We start from the raw sequence: 22,653 nt of genomic DNA on the forward strand, positions 1-22,653 counted from the left end.
TGACCTAGATCAGTGGAAATGTTAAAAACATGTAATCAGAACACTTGCAAGGTACCTGGAGGGAGAAAATAGTCAAGACCAGCTTGGAGACTATTGAAATAGTGCAGATGAAAAGTGTCTTCATTGTCAGCTCAGTGGAATGCCTTATATTATATCTGTGAAGGATTATTATTACTTTTATTATTACTCAGAAGAGAAAATTTCTAAAGAGGTAAGTATTTGTGCTGAGTGGGGCTGTAAGAGCTTCTGAGTGTTGTTCAACCAATTGAGTTTGAATGCCTGTGGACACTTCAATGTGAAGTCTCTGATACATCCTCATGTCTGTAGTAACAATAGTATTATATAACTTGAAACAACCTGCCAAGAGGATATGGCTAAGTGGCATAGACAAGTAATTTGAGGTGCTAAAGACAAGGAAGGAAAGTTAAATGCCCTATGAAGAAGAATGTCCAGAGTTATAATGGGAATGTTGGCTTTAAATGCTATAAAAGTGAAAAGGAAGCAGGGTACAGCAGGAGGGCAACAGTTGAGGTGGCTTCTGATTTTTTTTCCTATCCTACTTAACATCTTTCACTCCACAGCTACTGTTAGTTCAATCTTTACTTGCTTTAATAACACTATCATCTTCTCTCCTGAGACTCATCCAGAGACTGTCTACTCTGCCACTTTGTCCAATGTTCTCTCGCTTTCCTAAAATCTTCACAGGGCAGGTCATAAAACATTTAGAAATCATGAGGACAATCTTTAGTTGGAAAGACTGACACAATTAATGATACTCTGTTATGCTTTCAGACAGGGGCCTTCCACAACTGTCCTCTGAGAGGCTCTACCTAGCACCTGACTAAAATAGATGCAGAGCCCACAGCCAAACTTTGGACGGAGTTCTGGAACTCTTATGGAAGAAGTAGGGGAAGGATTAAGGGGCCTGAATGGGATAGGAACTCCAAAGGAAGACCAACAGAATGAACTAACCTGGAACCTCTGGGCTCAGAGACTGAGCCACCAAGCAAAGGGCATTCACAGGCTGGACTGAGACCTCCAGCACATAGGTAGCAGATATACAGCTCAGTCTTCATATGGGTCCCCCCACAACTGGAACAGATGGTGTTCCTAAAACTGTTACATGTCTGTGGAATCTGTGTCTCACCTGAGCTGCCTTGTCTGGCCTCAGTGGCAAAGGATGCACCTAACCCTGCAGAGACTTGATGAGCCAGTGTGGATGGATACACAGGAGTGATTCCATTCCTCTCAGAGGAGAATGGCGGGGGCAGGGGGAAGAAACCCTGTTTGGGGGACTGGGAAAGAGCACCAGTTGGGATCTAAAAGGAACAAATAAATTAATGAATGAAAAAAGAAAAAGAAAGCCCAGGAAGGAAAGTGTGGAGGTGTTTATCAGAACCCATAAATGGGGCCTCCAAACATACCAGTCATGTTTCTATTCTTTTCCTCTCATGAAGAGTTAAACTAAGATGAGAAACAGAAGTGTGCTCTGCTGTGGACTTAAATAGGAATCTGAGTAGTGTACAATGGAATTGAATGAAGATAGATAAACCATCCTTGGGAAAGCCTCTATTCATGACTGGTGTGCACTGAGCTTGTTTTTGTGATTTTTTTTTAGAGTCTGTTGCCGATGGTGAGAAACAGAAAAGAAAAGGCTAAAGTAATCACAGGACTTTTATGATTTATTAGACATTGTGCTTATTCACAGATTCTGTGGCAACACTAGGAATGACATCAGAGTTGCTAACTAATGACAGGCCTCCCCTTTTCCCCCAGCCCCTACCTCAGGAAGAGGCTCTGATACCTAAGGTTGGGATTGAGCTTCTTGGAGTGGATACTGGGCCATAATCCTGTATCCTGGGCCTGGATCCTGTGCCCAGCCTGTCACAGATAAGAAGATATTCAGGGTCAGACAGATTCATGGATGAGTAGGCCAGCCAGGGTCCTTAAGGAAGTGTGGGTGATTCTCTTCCCATATGTGGGATGGTTGGAGAGTCTCTGGGACACTGGGGTGGTTACTTTAGTTTTACTTCACTGCACTTCATGGCTGTGCTGCTGCTTCTTTGTAGTGAGAGAGTCTTCTTTCACTGGTTGGATTGGCTGAGTCTCTTGGACTCTGTCAGTGCTTGGTACTAATTGCTTTATCTGCTTCTCCTTCTGTGTCAGGTTCTCCAATTTGTGCTTCTTTCTTTCCAGTTGCTCATCCTTATTTACTAGTTCTTGATCCAATCGCTGGTCCAAGAGCTCCTTCTCCTGTTCTAGATGTGAGTCATCCAGCTCCTGTCCCCTGGAAGCTTTCTCTTGCTTAAGTAACTGATTCAGACTTTTTGATCTTTGGTAGCCTTCATACTCTATCTGTTGTTCCTGCTGCTTTCCCAGGTGCAGTTCTGATTCATAAAGACTCTGCTTCTCTTTCTGATCCTCTGTCATATCAGGCTCATGTGACTCCTGCTGCTTTCCCAGGTGCAGTTCTGGTTCATGAAGACTCTGCTTCTCTTTCTGATCCTCTGTCATATCAGGCTCATGTAACTCCTGCTGCTTTCCCAGGTGCAGTTCTGGCTCTGGGGACTTCTCATGCTGTTTCTTTTCCACTTGCAGTTCTGACTCCTGAGACTCCTGGTGCTGCTGCTTTCCCAGGTGCAGTTCTGGGTCATGAAGTTTCTGCTTCTCTTTCGGATCCAGTACCATATCTGGCTCATGTGGTTTCTGCTGCTTTCCCAGTTGCAGTTCTGACTCCTGAGTCTCTTGATGCTGCTGTTTCCCTAGGTACAGTTCTGGCTCACATGACTCCTGATGCTGCTGCTGCTCCTGATGCTGCTGTTCCCCTAGGTGCAGTTCTGGCTCACATGACTCCTGATGCTGCTGCTTTCCCAGGTGCAGTTCTGGCTCATGTGACTCCTGATGCTGCTGCTTTCCCAGGTGCAGTTCTCGCTCATGTGACTCCTGATGCTGCTGCTTTCCCAGGTGCAGTTCTGGGTCATGAAGTTTCTGCTTCTCTTTCGGATCCAGTACCATATCTGGCTCATGTGGTTTCTGCTGCTTTCCCAGTTGCAGTTCTGACTCCTGAGTCTCTTGATGCTGCTGTTTCCCTAGGTGCAGTTCTGGCTCACATGACTCCTGATGCTGCTGCTGCTCCTGATGCTGCTGTTCCCCTAGGTGCAGTTCTGGCTTACATGACTCCTGATGCTGCTGCTTTCCCAGGTGCAGTTCTGGCTCATGTGACTCCTGATGCTGCTGCTTTCCCAGGTGCAGTTCTGGCTCATGTGACTCCTGATGCTGCTGCTTTCCCAGGTGCAGTTCTCGCTCATGTGACTCCTGCTGCTGCTGCTTCCTCAGGCACAATTCTGGTTCATGCTGCTTCTGCTTCTGGTGCTGTACCAACTGCAACTCCTGTTCTTGTGGTTGCTGTTGCTTCTGTTTCTGTCCGAGGTGCAGCTCCTGCTCCTGTGGCTCTTGGTGCCTCTCTACCAGGTGCAGCTTCTGCTGCTTTTCTCCTAGAATCAGTTCCTGTTCCTCTGGAGTTTTCTGCTGCTGACCCAGAGGCAGTTCTGGCTCCTGCAGCTTCTCCTTCTGGTGCTGTCCCATATGCAGCTCCTGTGGTGCCAGCACATCTTGCTGCTGCCCCAAGCACAGCCCCTGCCCCTGTGACTCTTGCTGTGGCTGCTGGTGCTGTCTAAGGTGCTGTTCTTGCTCTTGTGGCTCTCGCTGCTGTTGCTGTCCCAGGCACAGGAGCCCCTGTGGCTCCTGTGGTGTCTGCTGCTTCTCCGAATGCAGTTCCTGTTCCTGCAGCTCCTGCTCTGGCTTTTTCACCTGCAGCTGCTGCTTCTGTGGTCCTGGCTGCTGGTGGTGCTCACTCTCTTGCTCAGGCAGATCTTTCACGGGGTTTGCCTCCTTCTCCTCATGTTTGGGAAAGCCCTTCTCTTGAGTGTCAGTGAAGACCTGGCATTGTGCAGGATATGGAGTTGGTTGCTTTGTTTGTTCCTGCTGAGTTTGAGCTGGAGAACATACAGTCTTGAGAGATTCCTGAACCACAGCTGGAACAGTCACTGGCACTGTGTGTTGATGGGACATCTTGGAAGCTTCCTTAGACCAAACTGAAAAGTAGAAGAGTCAGAGGGTGGGCTGAAGGCAAGGGAAATAGAACTGCTGAATATACAGAATACACATAATGGCCCTGGTTCTCGGCATCTTTACTCCTGAATAGGGACACATAATGGCCCTGGTTCTTGGCAACTTTACTTCTGAATAGGGACACATAATGGACCTGGTTCTTGGCATCTTTACTCCTGAATAGGGAATTCTCCCACTTCCTTAGGCTGTGAATCCCAGCAGCAGAACGGACTATGATGGAAATGGTGAGGGCAGAGAAACACTATCCAGTGAGCCCCCTTGTTCACTGGAGGAGTCTTTCTACAAAGAGGTTCTGCAAGAATAGGCTGGCTGCTAATTAACCTTGTCTGGTCTTTCCCTGGGTCCTGGAAAGATAGTTTTGGGGATTATGTCACAGTATGAAGGAAACCTTAGAAAAATAAAGGTCTTACAGAGGACCCAGAGCTCTGGAAAGCTTAGAGTCTGTGCTGAAGGGGAGCTGGGATTGCAGAAGCTTCAGACTGGAGTCATTTAGCACATTGCAGGCCCAACTCCCACCAAAACACTGTAGACTTCTGGGAAGCTCACATAGTCTTTCTGGATTTCAGATTTTTTTTTCCACATGTGGCCCATACATATACAGCCACCCAATAAGACAAGATGGATAAAGCAAAGAAGTGCAGACTGACAGGAGCCGGATGTAGATCGCTCCTGAGAGACACAGCCAGAATACAGCAAATACAGAGGCGAATGCCAGCAGCAAACCACTGAACTGAGAATAGGACCCCCGTTGAAGGAATCAGAGAGAGAACTGGAAGAGCTTGAAGGGGCTCGAGACCCCATATGTACAACAATGCCAAGCAACCAGAGCTTCCAGGGACTAAGCCACTACCTAAAGACTATACATGGACTGACCCTGGACTCTGACCCCATAGGTAGCAATGAATATCCTAGTAAGAGCACCAGTGGAAGGGGAAGCCCTGGGTCCTGCTAAGACTGAACCCCCAGTGAACTAGACTGTGGGGGGGAGGGCGGCAATGGAGGGAGGGTTGGGAGGGGAACACCCATAAGAAAGGGGAGGGGGGGATGTTTGCCCGGAAACCGGGAAAGGGAATAACACTCAAAATGTATATAAGAAATACTCAAGTTAATAAAAAAGAAAAAAGAAAAAAAAAGAAAAAAAAACAAAAAACAAAAAAAAAATTTAGCAGGTTGTCCTATTAGCCTGAGAGCTCCTTTCTTCTTTGATCTTCTGAATGTAAGCTGTAGTCTCAGAGCCAGTGTTGAGAGTTACTGAGAATTGGAGCTTGTTATTTCAAGTCTTGTACTTATAACAGAATTTCCTCACTCCTGTTTTTCATGGCTTTCTCCATACAGAAAGTACTACAGCATGCTTCCCTCTGCACACCTACCGGCCTCCTTGAAGGATAACTAATCCAGCTGAATCTAGCACAGAGCAGTATCTACCCCAACTTTAAGTAGACACCCCTCGCCGTATTCTGGGCTCTTGGAAGCCTACGGCCCTAAGGTTCCAACAGCTAACACTCACCAAACTCACGGAAGGGAGAAGGCAAACGCTTCCAGCAGAATCTTGATCTGAGCAGCAACTAGGGCCCTTTATATTGTTCCTGCCTACTGTCCTTCTCAGGTTGGGGGTGGTGGACTGGTTTCACCACTCCAGTTGGTCAACTTCCTCCAGCTCCTTTCTGAGTCATTGGATAACTTACGCAGCAAACCCCTACACCCGCAGGGCTCCCCTTTCTAGCTTCTATTGGACCATGTGGGAGTGTGAGGGCTCAACTCTCCTAGCTGAGATCATCTGACCTGGGCACAGGAGAGGAGAAGGGGGTGAAAAGGGTATCCCACTTGTAAACTCAATGAAACTTACCTTTCAATCTCAATGGGTTTGGGTTTGACCTGATTTTTAAGTTAGTGTATTTATTTCCAAGAGCATAGAATAAGAAGCTTTGTGTTTTGGGGATGGCCATAGATTTCGATCTATAGTACAATATTGTAAGGAGCCACTTCTAAAAGAACATATAGTAGGCATGCTATTGGGCTATGAGTCCATCTGTACTCAGAATATAAATGTAACTCGATTCGGTAAGGAGATATGCCATGTCTTGGGAAAGATCAAGTAGATGGAAGTAGGTGGCTTACATTCCTCCCCCTGTATGCCAGGGACTTCCCAGCACCCATGTCATACCCAAAGTGTACTGATAGAATTTCCTAAGGACACCAGGCTCATAAAGGCTTCTGATACCCCTCAGGTAAGGAAAACAGGAAATAGTAGAAACAGGATATGAAGGATATGAATGTATTTCATGATGATAACCAACACTTTCAATAATTATTTTTGGAAATGTACACCATAAAATTCAAAACTAAATTGTCCATTGCTATCTCAGAACATTTTCTTTCTTTCTTTCTTTCTTTCTTTCTTTCTTTCTTTCTTTCTTTCTTCCTTTCTTTCTTTCTTCCTTTCTTCCTTCCTTCCTTCCTTCCTTTCTTTCTTTCTTTTTTCCTTTCTTTCTTTCTTTCTTCCTTTCTTTCAAGGGGTGTGGTTTCTAGACATAGTCTCTTTGAGTACCCCGGGTTGTCTTGAAACTTGCTCTGTAAAAAGTTAGCCTTGAGTTCAAAGATCCAACTGTCTCTGCCTCTTGAATAATGGTATTAAAACCACCATTAGAAAATGTTTCCTTAAAAATAGATTAGAAAACATTACAGAGTGGGAAATTAAGCATCACTCCTATCGTCAAAATGCTTGTAGTGGCCTAACATACACGTCATAAAATTCAGATTCACTACTGTAGTCAACAGTCTCTGGCTTATGTGACTTCCATCTTTCATCTTGGCACATGTTGCCCTCTCTCTGACATGTATGCTACAATCTCCCTCCAGGTCCTTAGTCCCTAGGGCACATCCAAAGTGCTTTGCCTCAAGACTGTGCACCTGTTGTCCCTTCTACCAATGGGCCCCTTTCCAGGGCTTTAACATGTATTCCAACTTGGATGGAAATATTGAGGTCTGACCTAGATACTCCTCTGACTTCCCTAACTGTTGGATTGCCTTCACTTTTAGTTAACTAATAAAAAATCAGTTATTTTAATCTGCATTTATTCCATTTTTATTATCCACCTTTTCTACTGTAAAACAAGTTATACTAGGAGAGAAGTATACTGGGTGTACTTTTCACTGTCCAAAGGACCTACAAAGTCACCTCATACACTAAAACATTATCAATACTAATTGAAGAATAAATGACAGCAAACCTCATAGGTATAAATAACAGCTATCTAATATTTTAATGTCAACTTATCTTCATGTGTGTGAAAATTTGTGTGCCAGGAAAATAAAGCTGAATTGTGGCTTATCTTTTTCTTTAGTCCTCAGTTAACAGTTTATTTTGTTTAGGTCATCCATTAACACTTTTATTATGAGATAATACAAAAAAAGAAATGGTAAAATAATGTAAAGATAAAACCTCATTACTAATTAATCTTGAGAAGGTTTCCAATTCCCCATAGTTGTCCCAATGAGCATCTAATCTTTGTCTTAAGCAGATTTGTTTACAACACTAAATTCTCCATGTTGTTGGGATGTATTCTTTAAACAGATAGAGGACTGACATGACACTCTGTCCTCTAAATCAAGTTTGTCAGGCCTTCCCTATTCCCAGAGCCACAAGGCATCCTGAACACTACCCTGTAGAAGCTGAACTATACTACTTTCTATACCAAAGAGTGCATTCTTCACCCCACCAGAAATAACCAAGCATTCTCACATGAGCACTTATGCTCCTCTTCTGACGTCACAGGGGAAGAATTTGCCTCGCCTCACCCAGTGACAATGCCAGGCTAGCAGACTGTTCAAGAAGTCACACTGGTCTTATGGGTTCCCAGAGGTTTAGTATCTACCCAATCTGCCTCCCACCCTCTGATTCAGAGCACGATAAGAACTCAGAAAAGACAGTGTGTGTGCATAAGTGTTTGACCACTGGGCAAAGGTAGGGCATGGGAATGAGTGCAGAAGATAGAGCCTAGGAACATGTGTGTAGTTGAAGGAGGGGTCGAAGAAGCCCCAGAGTTCTAATGCTCAGAGGCCCCATATTCTACCCTAGGATTACCCCACTTAGGGACTGAAAATGCTTGGCAATAAGGTAAACTTTTTCAGTGTGACTGACTTTATGTCTCAGATCCTTGTGATAAATCCCAGAAACTGTACAATCCTTGTCCAGTATAATGAAGGTGAGCTTTCCCATAACCTATAAAGAGGCTTTGACATAGCTGTGCTTCAGGTTTTTAAAACCCTAGTTATTTCTACAGGGATAAAATACAAGATTTACCTCTCCTCCTGAGCAGCCTGTTTTTGCTGTTTAGTTTTAGTTGTTGGTTATTTGTTTATGGCGTGGGGTTATAAAAGAATTAATTATGGAAATCCATTGTTCTGGAGGGGCAGTAAGATTGTTAAGTATAGCTCTTCATGAGTTTCTAGGTCTAGGTAGATGATCGTCCTAGGTAGATGATTTGAGCCAAGAGTCCCATCTTGCATGGGCCTGCAGCTTCTATCAATTGTCTAGTGTAGAGAATCTCTGAGAATGCTGATCTCCTTTCCCCTGCTCTTGAAGGTACTGTTTTCTGTATCATACCTCCATCTGCAACCTGCCCTGTCTGCCTCCTTACATATCTGAAGTCTTTCTTGCCTGCTTCTGTTGCCTGCTAAACATGGCCCTTTTTTCTCAGTTGCTATCTGTGCCTTTCTCACCCTCTGGAAAGAATGAGTCTGAAGGAGAGATGAAACCTAGAGTTGACACAGGGCTGATTTTTGTCTTTCTGTACATTGGTGTGCATCTGCATGAGCTAACCTGCTTTGCTCCATATCATTTTGTCTGGCTGCTCTGCTGGCCTGCCAAATTGTTCATTCTCACTTTAGGTTTCCAATTCCCTTTCTTTTCAATATTGTAACTACAGAAGAACTTCCCCAGTTTTCCTCTTGATGGTGGCAAGAAGAACAAAAGCATGACTTTTGTTTTTGGCTTTGGGAGAAAAGAAATTTGGTGGAGTAAGAAATTCATGTTTTGAGTAGAGGAGAACGGGAATGCTCTGTCCTCTTCCTTCCCTAAAAAAGAATGGAATGGAGACTTGGTTAGAGAAGATAGAAGAAGGCAGTAGTGAAAGGAGGATAAGAGATGAAGGGATGAGTATGACCAGAATGTGTGAAATTGGCCAAGTATAAATTAATTTTTGAAAACTTGCCTTTGAAGAGTACTGCAGCTTCTTCAGAGAACGTCATCTTCGATGTTAGGTTCCATCTCCTAAACAGATAGGGACTGAGTCTAGAAAAAGGAAACTCCAGCTGTCCAAGTTCTACAGTGAGCTAGGGCTAGACTGGAAACCAGACACACTGGTTGCTGCTCTGACGGCATCTCTTCCCTATCAGGCTCCTTAATAGAATTTGCTCAGTGTGACGGGTTTCACTACATGACTTCAGAGACATTTTCTAAGTCCCATAAGTTCCTGTGAGGATTTGGTGAGGCAATATGCATACTTAGCACATGACTGACACTCAGGATTCTTGCTGCTTTCTTTTCAGGTACCATTACGCCTATTGGTTGATATTCATGTAGTATGCTACTTGCCTAAAGAGAGCATTTTAAGGAAACAACTTTTTAAAGATTATCAAGGCTGATTTCCTTATTCTTCCCTTGAAAATCATGAGGCTTTGGCAAGGCAGAGTTTATCATGTCTTTTTCATAATTCCAGCAATTGATAGGCAGGGCAAGAGGATAAGTAGTTCAATTTCAGGCTCAATCTAGACAATAAGTTTCAAGATAGGCTGGGTCACATGAGTCTTACAAAAAAGAAAGAAAGAAAAAAGGAAGAAAGAAAGAAAGGAAGAAAGGAGGAAAGAAAGAAAGAAAGAAAGAAAGAATAGAATAGAATAGAATAGAATAGAATAGAAGAAAGGAAAGAAGAAAGACAAGGGAAAAATGAGAGAGTAACATACTGTGTCAGCAACCAAGTCATTTGCCTTTTAATTTTCTGATCTAATTATTACCTGCTACTGGGCCTCAAGTGACAACTAATACACCATAGTGATGACTAGTATGTCATCTTTCTTTCTCTAACAAGGTCTTGTTTGCCCCCATGATGTAATAAATTAAAATGAATTTGTATTCCTAGAGCATGATGGGACATGAAGGGGTTTTGGAACCTGTGTGGGCAGAGGAGAAATAGTGATTTGTGATTAAGATTTGATATTGAAAGATAAACCAAACACAAGGATGAGGAGTGTGTGCATAGTCAGTCATAATATGATGGGTCAGGGAAGAATGGAAAGAGAATGATGGATGGCATAATATACGCAGAGTATAAGGTTTTAGGCTGTGTTTATGTACAGACATGGCATGAAGAGTGGGAGGGATCCAGTATAGTAGAGAATAGACAGGGAGTGGCTAGGCTCTGGAAAGAAAGAATGGGTGAGGAGCACAGCAGTGATAAGAGAAAGGCAGTCATAGAAGAAGTCCATTCACAAACCCTCTGTCAGATGAGTCTTTAAAAGTGTCGTACAAATAAACAGAAGTAGGCTGGGGCTCTAGTTTACCACATATTTCTTGCTAATTAGGGTGTTTGCAGGGGGCACCTGATCCTGCACCAGCTGTCTCCTGACTGGCTAATTGCTTTCAAAATTACTTCTGAAAGTGGATATAGAAACCACTCAGACCCAGGTCAGATGCATCTGCATGTGTGCTAAGAAAAGGGTCTGGAAATAATACTTGGTTTTAGAGTAGCTTGTACCAACAGCAGCTGACATCCTTGACTCCCTTTGGTCCTGGTGAGCCAACATTCCCCAATATGGCCCTTTCCTGACCCCATCCATTTGTTCTCTGTATTCGTAGATGATTTGTCATGAAGCCATATAAAACTCTTGGTCTCCAGATGAGTCGTTCCCATGCAGGGCAGCCAATCAATCCTGATTATCAACCTTCCTCCCCCACTCATTTACACACTCTTCAAACTGGGTCACTCAGCCCAAAGGTTACAGGTCTCTGAGTTTCATGTATGCCAGGATGCTGAGGTCCCTGGTCTGTCTCCCAGTCTGACAGAGGGATACAATTCTTGGCCTCAAGAAGCCTGCTTTAGGACAGACCTATCTCAGGGAACTTCTTGCCTAATAAATAGACAGGCTTATTAGCAGAGAGGTGTCTCACTCAATGCCACATGAAGGGAGTACTCTAAACTGTGTATGCTCTGCATCAAAAAAGACCCAGGGCTGTGAAAGTGTCCCTGGGGGCAGTTATAGAAAAGCAATCCTCCAAGCCTGTTTATTCCATTCTTTCTCATTCAATATCTTTTAATCCCATTCATATTACAGAGGAGGAGCCCAGATTCTACAGCACCTGAACTTACTTGCCAGCAGACTCACCACCAGGAAAGTGAGTTAAGTTCTGATCTCTGTTCCCAGGTCACTGTTTCCACTCCTAAAGCAGAGCTGTCATTAAGTGTGATGGAGTTTATTTGGAGAGGCACCTAGGTCTGCCATAGAAAAAGACAGAACTACTGGCCACAAGATGGAACGTGCTGGAACAGTAAAGGCTATGTTCCCACTATTCAGGTTTTGCTAGAAAACCCATGCAGAGTGAAGAAGGCAGGGGGAGGGTAGAGGTCAGGGTGCTATAGGGTTCGGTGAATCAAACTTCCTCCCTCAGACAAGTATTTGCTTGCTTTGCTCCAACTTCACTCCCCCCTCACCCCACCCTAGCATTTCTGCCAGGAATCTCAAGCCCAGTCACCCACGCCTAAAACACACTCTACCACACTGAGAATGCTAAGGGGATAACCCCTTGGCTCACAAAAGATAACAGAGATTCCAGAGGGGAACTGGTAGGCAAGGCGAGTCTGGGCTAAGCCACTGCTTTTGCCTTTGTTTACTTCCGCACCTTTATACTTTTATTCTCTCTCCTGGAAAAAGCTTTTTTGACTTCTGCCTAGTGACTGATTTTATTAACTGCTGTTAATTGACAGCATTTCTTGTGTCGGTATTCTAGGTCCAGCATTAAACTAAACAGGGAAACATCTACTGTGTGACAGATTTCATTCCCACGTAGCATATCAGCAATAAGTAAAACAAGCACAGATACTTACAGCATATGTTATTACATTCTATGTAGAAAAATGCGTCAAGGAAAACTTATGAAGTCTAAGGAATCGGGGGCGGGGGGGACTTTAAATGGAATAGTCCCAGCAAGAACCTGAAGAAAAGAAAGTCAGCACTAGTTGAAATGGAGGAGGAGAATGAGATAGTGCAGCAAACTATGTTAGACAAATGTCTTCTGGAACCAGCAAGAAGGAAGATGTGACTGGGCATGTGTGAATAAGATAAGGTTGGTGGAGTGAGTGGAAGCAGACTGTGAAGGGAACATCATGCAGTAACTTTGTCTTTTGGAGTGGCTGGTATGATAAATGACATGTCATGACACCCTCTGACTTAATTTTGAAAATATCTGACAAGAATAGAATCAGCTGGAGCTGTAAGAGGCAACTATATGATTTTATCAATATCTCAGAAGTAGAGTGGCATCAATAAAAATAAGTAGTCAGATTACAGGTGATTTTTAACAATGGAAGAAACAGATGGGCCTAAGTGGGAAGCCAACAATAATTCAAACATTTTAGTCATACATAATAGGATAGAGCCATGGCTAACAAAGCCAAAGGGACCAGAGAAGGAATAGCTTCCTGAGAAATCTCAGCTGTGAGCTCTGAAACAGGACAGGATGAGATTCCCATTAGAAACTCAGGCAGCCATCACATGGCACTTAGAGATATAAACCTTGAGTTCAGAAAGATGCTTGTGGTATAGACTGAGAATGATATTTGAACTCATTATATAAGATGAATAACCAAGGGAATGAATATTATAAAAAGGAGAAAGAAACTGGAAGACTATCTGCACTGTTAAGTTGTCAGGGAGATATGAAAGTCAATGAAAAGAAAAAAGAAAAAAAGAAAGTCAATGAAACTGAGAGAAACTAGATGGAAATACTTCATAGAGATGAATGGAGTGTCCTATAAATCAGACCATTGTTTGAAGTGGAGAGGGGAGGCGATGGTGAAAAATAATGCTGTAGATATAACTGGAAACTTAGTTTATCTGTTTAACTAAGAAAGTTAAATCTGAAGTCAGTAGGAGAAATGAGATGTTGATCAACTAGCATAAAATTCCAGTTATGTCTAAGTGGTGAATATCTCAGACACAGGAAGGGTGGTGATGGAGGTGTTAGTTTGAACTTGGCAATTATTTCACAATGTACATGAAATATATGATAATCACACTGTGCAACATTGAATATACATACTATTGAATATTTTAAAATATAAGAGTATGAATGTCTTTTTGTTAAGGAACATGGAGCTTGGCGACCTTGATAAAAGCAACCAGTGATGATTAATCTTGATTGTAAACTCGAAAGAATCAAATGACCTAGGCTAAAGCTTCTGCACATATCTAGACTGAATTGAGGGGGGAAGACCTACCTTAAATGTTTGTCGCTGGTACCTTTCCACAGACCGAATGAAAAGGAGAAAGTAAGCTGAGTCTAGCTCTTATGTCCCTCTGTTTCCTGTTTACCAAGGCAGTATAACAAGCTGTTGCATGGTCCTACATCTGTGATGTCTCCATGATGGACTGCAACTATAACTGTAAGCAAAAATAAATATTTCTTTCCTCAATATTTTTCATCCTCCACTACAGAAATACCTGTGACCAGATTCATAAGAACTTTGTAACAGCCAACCATTGGAAAGGAGCCAAACATCCATCAACCAGAGCATATGAATGCTTTGATGAATTTCTAGTCAGGAATAAAAAGGACATTTTTGATAATAAAAAGAACAATTTGATATGTGCTTGAATACTTGGGAAATGACCCCAAACTAAGCATGTAAAATGCACATTGATTTGGCATAGAGGAGAGATTGCTGTGGTGTCTGTCAACTGGGCAAGGAGGGCTATTCGATGTGACAGGAAGAGTGGCATTTGAAATCTGCAGTGAGGAAAAGAGATTTCCTAGCTGTGATCAAGCTCCAGTGGGGGACAGGTAGTGAAAGGCTTTCCTCTTCTGTTGTTCCTCCATATCACTAGACTCTGTGGTCACTTCTGCCAAGGTTTCCTCCCACTTATCATCCTGGGCAGGGTGGCAAGCCCTGAAACCCGCTATCTCCTTCCCTGTAAGAAGCCATCTTGCATCCTGAACTATGAATGAGGGCAACACTCACATCAGTACAGTAAATGACTAGGCTACTAAGTGAACATGTGGACTTTTAACTTTCTTAAACCCTGCAACAGGGGAACTTTGGAGCACTGAAAATTTTTAGTATATGAAGCAATAGCCTTCACAGGTTTGTAGCATTTTGATTACATTCGGGATGAACTTTTGTTTGCCTGCCCCCCTTCTACTATTCCCCTTTAATTCAAATAATCACCTACAGCTTTCATGAAGTGTATATAAGAATTCATGATGTTCATCTGAATTTGGCTTATTCCACACAGCATAATGATCTCCATCTATCCATTTTCATTTGTCTGTCATCCTTTTGCTCTTTTCAACATGGAGGAGCATAGTTGTGTATATTTATATTTTACTTTTACATTGTCCTTTAAATTTCAACACTCTGCCTATATTCTCAGAACCACCTGATCCAAACATTGTCAGCCACTTGGAAAATTACTGAAATATCCTGTCCCATTTTTGTTGGTTTACCCAGTTTATACAAACTAAAGGAGATACATTTTGTCCCTCCTAGATACATTATTACCAATGAATGCACTTAATTTTCCTAAGTCCAAGGAACTTCACTCGTGTACATCATAGATCAGATGTATATATTTTGGTTTGAGCTTCTTCAAATATGATGATTAGGGGCATTGAGAAGACAGGGTTTGAAGGAATAATTTTCTAGGCATTAAGAATTTTATGAAAAACTTTAATTCAAAGTTAAAGGTACAAAACTGGATCTTTCTGGGCAAGGAACAACACAAAGGAGCAAATGCAAAGTGAAGGCTTTAGGGAAGGTGTATGTACCCCCTTTTCCCAAACGTCCCAAATGGACATTTATGTGTAGATGACTTTCTATCCTACTTGCTCACCCAGGTTTGTGGAAATGTGTCTGCGAGCAAATTGCTTTAACACAGTGGCTGTTTAGAGCGAAGTAAAATTCTGGCATCAGGAAGAATTAGAAGAGCTAGCCCTGTCAGACCCTCTGTTTCACACTTTGAATGAATCATCTCTTTTATGCTATAAATCTTTTGAAGTATGAAACAGAACCAGATGTACAGCAGCTTGTTCTGCCCCAGAGCCAGCGTGACACCAGAGGCCTCACCTCGTGCTGCCAGCCTTAGTTTTGCTGAGTCTTCTACCTTTGATGCTGCCAAAGCATGCTAGGTCCTTGGGGTCATCTCAGGGGGCATTATGGAAGTTTGTTTCACCAGAGAATTGGGATTTAGAAATTAGCCACCTTCCCTTTACCTAGGACTGAAGGGGTTCCTGTGATACAGGACTTTCACTTTAAAAACAAGACGGGATCCAGGAATATGGCTGTGGTAGAATTTTGTTTAGCTTGAATAGCTTCCAAAACCCAGGAAGAACATGCCTTACTCTTTTCAGCAAAGGCCTGTGTCTTGGACAAAAGTTTTGTGTTTCAACGGCTCTTATGTGTGTACACATCTTACTCCATTAGGCTAAACTGGTGAGACGGCTTTACATGTAAAGGAAAGAGGGGAACAATGTTCTTTTTATTTGCTCTTTTATTTCTTTGCTATCTAAATGTCAGGATCACTAGACAAGATGTTTCTATCCTTTTCTACTTTCCATTTCCAGTTGCAATAGTAGCCTATGGTTAGGTCGAAATGGTAGCTTATGGTTGAGTGGTCTTGTTGGTTATCATGAAAACAGCATCGCTACAACATAGTCTTAACCTTGCCTGTAGTAATCCCCCACACCATTTGAGGATGAGCATGGTGTCAGGGACAGTTTACTTGGTCTTCTTCTGGTTCCAATTGCCTTGACCACCTTGAGGGGACTGCTGTGTTTGAGCACCCCTATCCTGAGTTTGACCAGACCCATCAGAATCTGACTCAGTCTTGTTTTCAGAAGAGCAGCAGGTGGGTTGAACACAGCAGGTGGGCTGTGGGCAGCAGGTGCACTTTTTAGGGCAGCATGTACACTTCGTTGGGCAGCATGGTTTCATCGGACAAGGACAAGCACAGGCAGCTGGACAGGTGGCTGGACAGGGACAGGGAGTCGGACAGGGACAGACCTTTGGTGTGCAACATGGGGATTTGGGTGGACAGCATGGGGACTTGGGACAGCAAGGTGATTTCTGCAGACAGCACGGTTTGGGTGGGCAACATGGTTTTGGTGGGCAGCATGGAGTGGGGCAGCACTGGTTGGTTTTGGATGAGTCACTCATCTTCTTTAGAGTTGGAGTTTCTAGGGAAAAAAAGAATATTTAAATGACTATCTGAAGGTCTACTTTCAGCATCACCTTCTTTGGTCTCCAAATGCATCTAAATCTCCAGGATGAAAACTAAGACCTTGGTTAAGTAGGGCTGGCCCTCTCAGAGGCCAGAAATATTGCCCATTCATGCCATCACAGCAATTTAGTTGTCTGTCCCTTATTAGATAGAGATGTTTCAGATGAAGAATATAAAGTTACAAATATGTCATAAATTTGTGTAAAGATTCTTCGTCAGGAGTAGAGACCTTTAGCTGATTTTGAGTCACATAAGCTTTATCTTATCTAATGATTACACCAATGTAAAAGGTAAATCTTTTATTCACTACTTTGAATATGAAGGCAACTGAAATTCAGACATCTATGTCAGTGGCTTGTAAATGGACTCAAAATAGGTCCCATTTCACCCCAGATCACATGTACACTCAGGTCTAAATGTGGTTTCTAGGAATCTAGGTGGAATAGGATTCTCAGAGTCACCAACTATCACTCCCTTTCTGAATGTACATGATAACTCCATGAACCTTGTAACATGGACCATCAACTGACACTGGCTAGTGTCAACAAGACATTGATACATCACTGCCCCAGAGATTGTGAGGTCTAGCTCTGTAAGGCTAAAGCCACTCCATTCACATCTTCTAGCTATTGTCCTTCTCTTCAAGGATAAGGAGGAAGGACCTTGACCTTGGAGAGACCTCAAAGAAAACCTTTCAAAACTTTTACAATGATTTTATTCTCTTCTAAATAGTGAAATCTTAAATAACTTTGTTTCAGTTCAGGCAAGAATGTAACTAAGAATTCAAAGGCAGAGAGACCAGGGTTGTCATGTAACTAGAAAAGAGATATCTAAGGAGTCAGGATGTTTTTGTACACCCTTAATGTACATTGGGTTCAGGCAACCACACATCCATGTTGGATAGGTACCAGGTCTGTCAGAGCCCTGTCACCAGGCAAAAGAAGATGTTGGAGCAGTGACTGCCCAAGTAGGTGTTCAGCCACCATCCGAACCTGTGGTACCCACAGGGATTTTTTAAAAACATCCTCTGGCACAAACTTTTAAAAAATGCCGCCAAATATTGACGAGTTTGTATATATGCATATTTGTGTGTGTGTGTGTGTGTGTGTGTGTGTGTGTGTGTGTGTGTGTGTGCGCGCACACACTCATGCTCTTTTATCATGATGATACAAGAAGGGAATTAGCTTGAGGTTTGTGATAGTGCCTGTGAGCTGGAGCAAGTTGAATTAGTTACACTTTCTTACTCAGGTCTTTGAGATCTGGGTGAAGAACTCCTCTAATGGTGCCTGCTCTGCTAAGGTCTCAGTCTCCTGGAGTGGACCCTTCCACCTGTATCTCATCCTTTCCTTTCCCTAACACTTAGCCTATCTTCTTGTTTTGTTGTACAGAAGATTCAGGGACTCCTGGGGATAGAAACTACAAATTATTTTTGCCAGATAGAAACTGTTACTCTAGAAAGCAAGCCCTGGAAGTGTGCAGAGTTCTTGAATTTCATGGTTACTAAAGACACCTGTTATGATGAACTAGATTGCCATAAGAATCACTCTTTATGACATCACAAAAGACACGGGCCTTGGCTATCCTGGAGGATGGGTGTCAGGTCCTTAGACTCATTCCTTTTCCATTGGGAGTTTGACCTAAATCCAGTTTACACTTGACAAACTGGGTCCCAATGAGCCTAGGTGTGGTTGATACCTCCACCCTGTGGAGACAGTGATTTTCTGACTGACAAGCTAATTGCCAAGTCCCACCTGTTCTCTTTCCACTCAACTTTATTATCCTCGCTGAGCTTTCAGTGTAGAAAGAAAGCCCCTGGCATCCAAGGAGGACCTTCTGTATTCCTGGATACAGACAGAATTTTCAGATGATCTGAATCCCCTGGACCATAGCAGCAGCAGGGACAGAAATGTGGAAGGGAGAAAATCCACTGTATTTCAGCCCTTCACATTCCTGGTTTCTCCCTCAGTGATGAAGCTGAATTGTCACGACTGTTTCCATTTGGAAAGGGTGTGATTTTGGGAGACAGATTTTTAATTCTCTCCTAACTAAGTCAACCAGTTATCAAGGTTTCTGTCCTTTGTTAAGAAACTTCTATTTCTGTTTCCAGAGGATGATCTTGGAGTAGCATTACTAAGGGGTAAGGGTAGGAAAAGTAATCCCATCCCTCTCTGAACAAGAGATGTCACAAAGGGGCTGAGCTGGCAGATCTGCCTAGCAATGCCCAGATGTGCCTGGGATTGAGGTCAGCAGTGAGGAGACAAACAGAAGAGGATAGACACATCAGCATAGCAGTAGACACTGGGGTAGCCAGGAAGGAGTAAGGAGTATCTGGTCTCTATCATCTTAGCTTAAAGATATTTCACAGAAAGTGTATGTGTGTGTATGTGTGTGTATGTGTGTGCACGTGTGTGAATGTGTGTGTATGAGAGTGTGTGTGTGTGTCTGTGTGTGTGAGTTATGTGTGAGAGAAAGGGAGGGAGGGAGACAGAGAGAGAGAGAGAGAGAGAGAGAGAGAGAGAGCAAGAGAGAGAGAGAACATGTTCTGAGCTCGTGAAGCCTTAGGCAGTGAGTTTGGAGGTGTGTATCTGTGGGAAGTTCCTTATCTGTCTCTTCACCTTGTTTGCATCTACTCCTTTAAGGTCCTCAATCCCAGACCAGGCTCAAAGGAGGATCCAACACCCTGTGTTTGTTTTCTATTGCTTCTATTTCTGAGTGTAGCCTGTGCCACTATTTATCCTCTCTGCCGCCTTCTTCTTCTTCTCCTTCTCCTTCTCCTTCTCCTTCTCCTTCTCCTTCTCCTCCTTCTTCTCCTTCTCCTTCTCCTTCTCCTCCTTCTCCTTCTCCTTCTCCTTCTCCTTCTTCCTCTTCTTCCTCTTCTTCCTCTTCTTCCTCTTCTTCTTCCTCTTCTTCTTCCTCTTCTCCTTCTTCTCCCTCTTCTTCCTCTTCCTCTTCTCCTTCTTCTCCCCCTCCTCCTCCTCCTCCTTCTTCTTCTTCCTCTCCTCTTCCTCCTCATCCTCATCCTCCTCCTCCTCCACTTCTCCTCCCTCTCCCTTTTCCCCTCCCTGCCCCATCTCTCTCTAATTCTCTCACTTGAAGGACAGCACATTGAAAGGTCAATTCAGAGTGTGACTGAGAAGTACAGATTGTTAAGATCCATCCATCTATCTAGATCTAGATATGCTGTTTCTATAACAGCATTTCTTATTCCAGTACAGAGCTCTTGAGCTATACCCCCTCCCCCCACACACACACACCATTATCCCTGTGTTAGGTATAGAAGAATAAATCCCCTGTGTTAGAGTTGGCAAATAGGCTAGGAGTCAATCTATTCCACTGTAACATAGGGAAGACAATAACAAATTGCTGAGTAGTCTTACCACACTGGATACAAGTCCATTGCAAACCAGCTCTGCTGCCATCATCTTGTTGACTGGTACTTTACACTGGTCTGTTATACTTACGTAGGATTCTGATTGCTCTCTTCCCCTACAAAGGAGTACTTCTCCTTTTACACAAATATAGTTAATCCTTTTGAAGCCTCCTACATGGAAAACCTTACTGCCTGCTGTTATCCCTCAGGACAAGCTTCTCCCCCCATTTCTCCACTTAAGGATGCGGTTCACAAGCTGCTCCAGAAGTCTGCCCACTGTATCAAGTCTTTCTGCTATTCTGTTTTAGTGAATATTGACCTAAATCCAATTTGACCCAATCCAATCCTTTCTGGGCATCCTCTCTCACTTTTGGCTACCGTTCTCTCATGCTTCATAGGCTGGCTCAGAAGAGATGGCTGCTGAATTCTGCTTACATCCTTTTGGGATCCTTGAATAGCTTCCCATTCTTAAGAATTTCTCTCCAGTCTCCACTCTAACCTCTCACTAAATACTATTCAAACCTGATATTCTATGTAAGTACCATTCAAATAAACTTCCTTGGCCCATCAGCTGAGTCCATATTTTTTAAGTTCCTTTCACCAATTATCCTGTTAGTGTTTTATAACAGTAAATCACATAGTTGATTTTCTGCTTCTCTTTTTAATCAGCAAAGATATTCTCATCTATCTAATATAGCATCATATGGACCTCATTAACTGATAAGTAAAGGAACAATTCAGAGCAAGAAGACCCAACAAGATAAGGCTTGTATGTGTTACCTGATCAGGCAACACAATTCTTCCTCAGGCTCTTCTTAGTTCACCACTTCCATGCTTGATTCTGGTGTTAAAAGTAGTTTTCTGGATGTTTTCAGCAGATAGATGCTGGATCTTCCTCAGCAGTCTAGTGAGTCCATGACTATCAGAAGCCAAAGTCTTCTGAGCCAGGTCCTCTGCTTCCCTCCCCTCTAAACTCTAAGCTTCTCTATGACATCATAATACTCTCCCCAAGGTTCTATGACTAGCTAGCTGGCTTACCTTTGCCCACTCCTGCTCAAACTGTCTGCTTGCTCTGGCCGCCCTTGCCAAAGTTCAAAAGCTCTTTAGTTGACTCACCTCATCCCATCACACACACCCCAAAAAGTTTAAAGCACAAACTATATTATCTAGACTGATACAGTGGATCTTAAAAAGCAAGATAAGACACAGCCATTCCTTTTGGAAAGAATCGATGTTTACTGAGAGTTGGTAAATAGCCATATAAAATGGGAGTGGGTAGAAAAGATATTTCCATTTCATAGGAGCGGGTCACAAAAACTTTCCATTTCATATCTGGAAAATGTAAAAATATTTGGTATAGGAAATGGAAGAGGACCATTTGTCAGCGAAGCTCACTGAGGCAGGATCAGAGTGAGGAGTGTAGAGAGGTGGACTGACATAAAAGAAGGTAGAAGGATTTGAATGTGTAAGAAAGAGCTCAGAGCATATCCTAAGGACAGTTACAACTTCTGGAAGAATTTACACCAGGGAAATGGGCCTCTCCTCACTCACTATGATATTCCCAGAGTTCAGAGCAGCCCACCCAGTGGCAGGTTTTGGAGTTAAGGTCAATTTCAGTGCCTAATATAGACAATTGGGATTTATTTGCTCTGTTCCTTCCTTTACCCCAGTCTCTTTAAAGATAATGACAGAAGCTTCTAGAAGCAAATTTTGTCCTTCACAAAGGCACCAAGCTACAACACTGACAGAAAGCTCCAGAGCCTCTGGTCAGGTACTCATGATTTTCCAACCTGCATCATATCCTAAGTCATGGCTGATGGTTCTCACCATCTGCGGCACTCTTCAGATGGCAGTGTATCCAATCCAAAGACTACAGAAGCCTCTGTGATTTGAATTTTGGAGAATCTTCCTTATTCTTGGCTCATACATTTCTCTAGAATCCCAAACTTTTACATCTTCGTGGATTAATGGATGTTATTAGATTCATTGTTCTCTACCAATTTAATATGTTAAAATTGTCTTAAGTAGTTCAGGTTCTCACTAGTAATAAGCTCTGCTTTGTTCTTTTGATTTGGATTTTAATTTTAATTTTTAAGCATTTTTGAAACCCACTACTATACCACATATGATAAGCAAGTGTGTGGTGGAAAGATGGGAGTTAAAGAGATGGGAAAGGTGTGTATACTATGAAGAGAGACAGAACTAGAGAAATGAAACTTGACGAGGATTAGCCTAATATGGGTAGCCTGCCCTGCCACCTGAAGCTATGGTGAGGTCCAGGCCTGTGCTGAAAACCATGTTTAGTTCTGTGGCTGGCCTTTCAGCAGCAGAGGTCTATGTTGATATCCCATGTCTGTATTCCATGTTAGCCCTCAAAGAACATGTGGACATCCAGTCTGGGCTGCCTCCTGGTCCCATCTTGAAGTCTGAGGGCTGCACAGAGTTGGCCTTGCCCCTTACCAGCTATAACACTAGTGAGAACAGGCCTTTGTCTCATCTGAGCAGTACAGTAGAGCTGGCCCTGGTAGCATGGGCATGATTGAACCCCCCTGAGGGAATGATCTCAGGGTAGCCTGTTCTGCCTCCTGCTGCCCTCCACAAGCAGGGGACTTAGTCCTGCCCTGTGCCTGGGCCAAGTAGGAGAGTTGATCCTGGAGGCA

At 43.1% G+C, this 22,653-nt stretch overlaps 2 protein-coding genes across 9 annotated transcripts; both read right to left on the bottom strand.

Annotated features, from left to right (window-relative positions):
- Positions 1 to 1,661: 1,661 nt before the first annotated feature.
- On the bottom strand, positions 1,662 to 13,788 carry Ivl (involucrin). Of its 8 annotated transcripts, none has more exons than XM_087632112.1 (4): positions 13,626 to 13,788; positions 9,345 to 9,403; positions 8,954 to 9,207; positions 1,662 to 4,094 (listed from the first exon to the last, which is right to left on the bottom strand). In XM_087632112.1, the coding sequence occupies exons 3-4, from the start codon at positions 8,970 to 8,972 to the stop codon at positions 2,032 to 2,034; spliced, it is 2,082 nt and encodes a 693-aa protein (XP_087488238.1). In that variant the 5' UTR covers positions 8,973 to 9,207; positions 9,345 to 9,403; positions 13,626 to 13,788; the 3' UTR covers positions 1,662 to 2,031.
- A 2,088-nt stretch (positions 13,789 to 15,876) lies between these two features.
- On the bottom strand, positions 15,877 to 20,927 carry Smcp (sperm mitochondria-associated cysteine-rich protein). Its single transcript, NM_031536.2, has 2 exons — positions 20,774 to 20,927; positions 15,877 to 16,579 (listed from the first exon to the last, which is right to left on the bottom strand). The coding sequence occupies exon 2, from the start codon at positions 16,557 to 16,559 to the stop codon at positions 16,122 to 16,124; it is 438 nt and encodes a 145-aa protein (NP_113724.1). The 5' UTR covers positions 16,560 to 16,579; positions 20,774 to 20,927; the 3' UTR covers positions 15,877 to 16,121.
- Positions 20,928 to 22,653: the final 1,726 nt, after the last annotated feature.

This window comes from Rattus norvegicus, chromosome 2 (assembly GCF_021556685.1).
Source record: "Rattus norvegicus strain SHRSP/BbbUtx chromosome 2, alternate assembly SHRSP_T2T, whole genome shotgun sequence".
Classification (NCBI taxonomy): domain Eukaryota; kingdom Metazoa; phylum Chordata; class Mammalia; order Rodentia; family Muridae; genus Rattus; species Rattus norvegicus.

What these genes read in the sequence shown, in the direction of transcription:
- Smcp (NM_031536.2), bottom strand. Translation starts at nt 16,559, where the DNA reads ATGAGTGACTCATCCAAAACCAACCAGTGCTGCCCCACTCCATGCTGC.
- Ivl (XM_087632103.1), bottom strand. Translation starts at nt 9,381, where the DNA reads ATGACGTTCTCTGAAGAAGCTGCAGTACTCTTCAAAG. An exon ending in AGCTGCAGTACTCTTCAAAG is followed by an intron (nt 4,095 to 9,344) that starts GCAAGTTTTCAA and finishes TCTACTTTTCAG; the next exon opens with TTTGGTCTAAGGAAGCTTCC.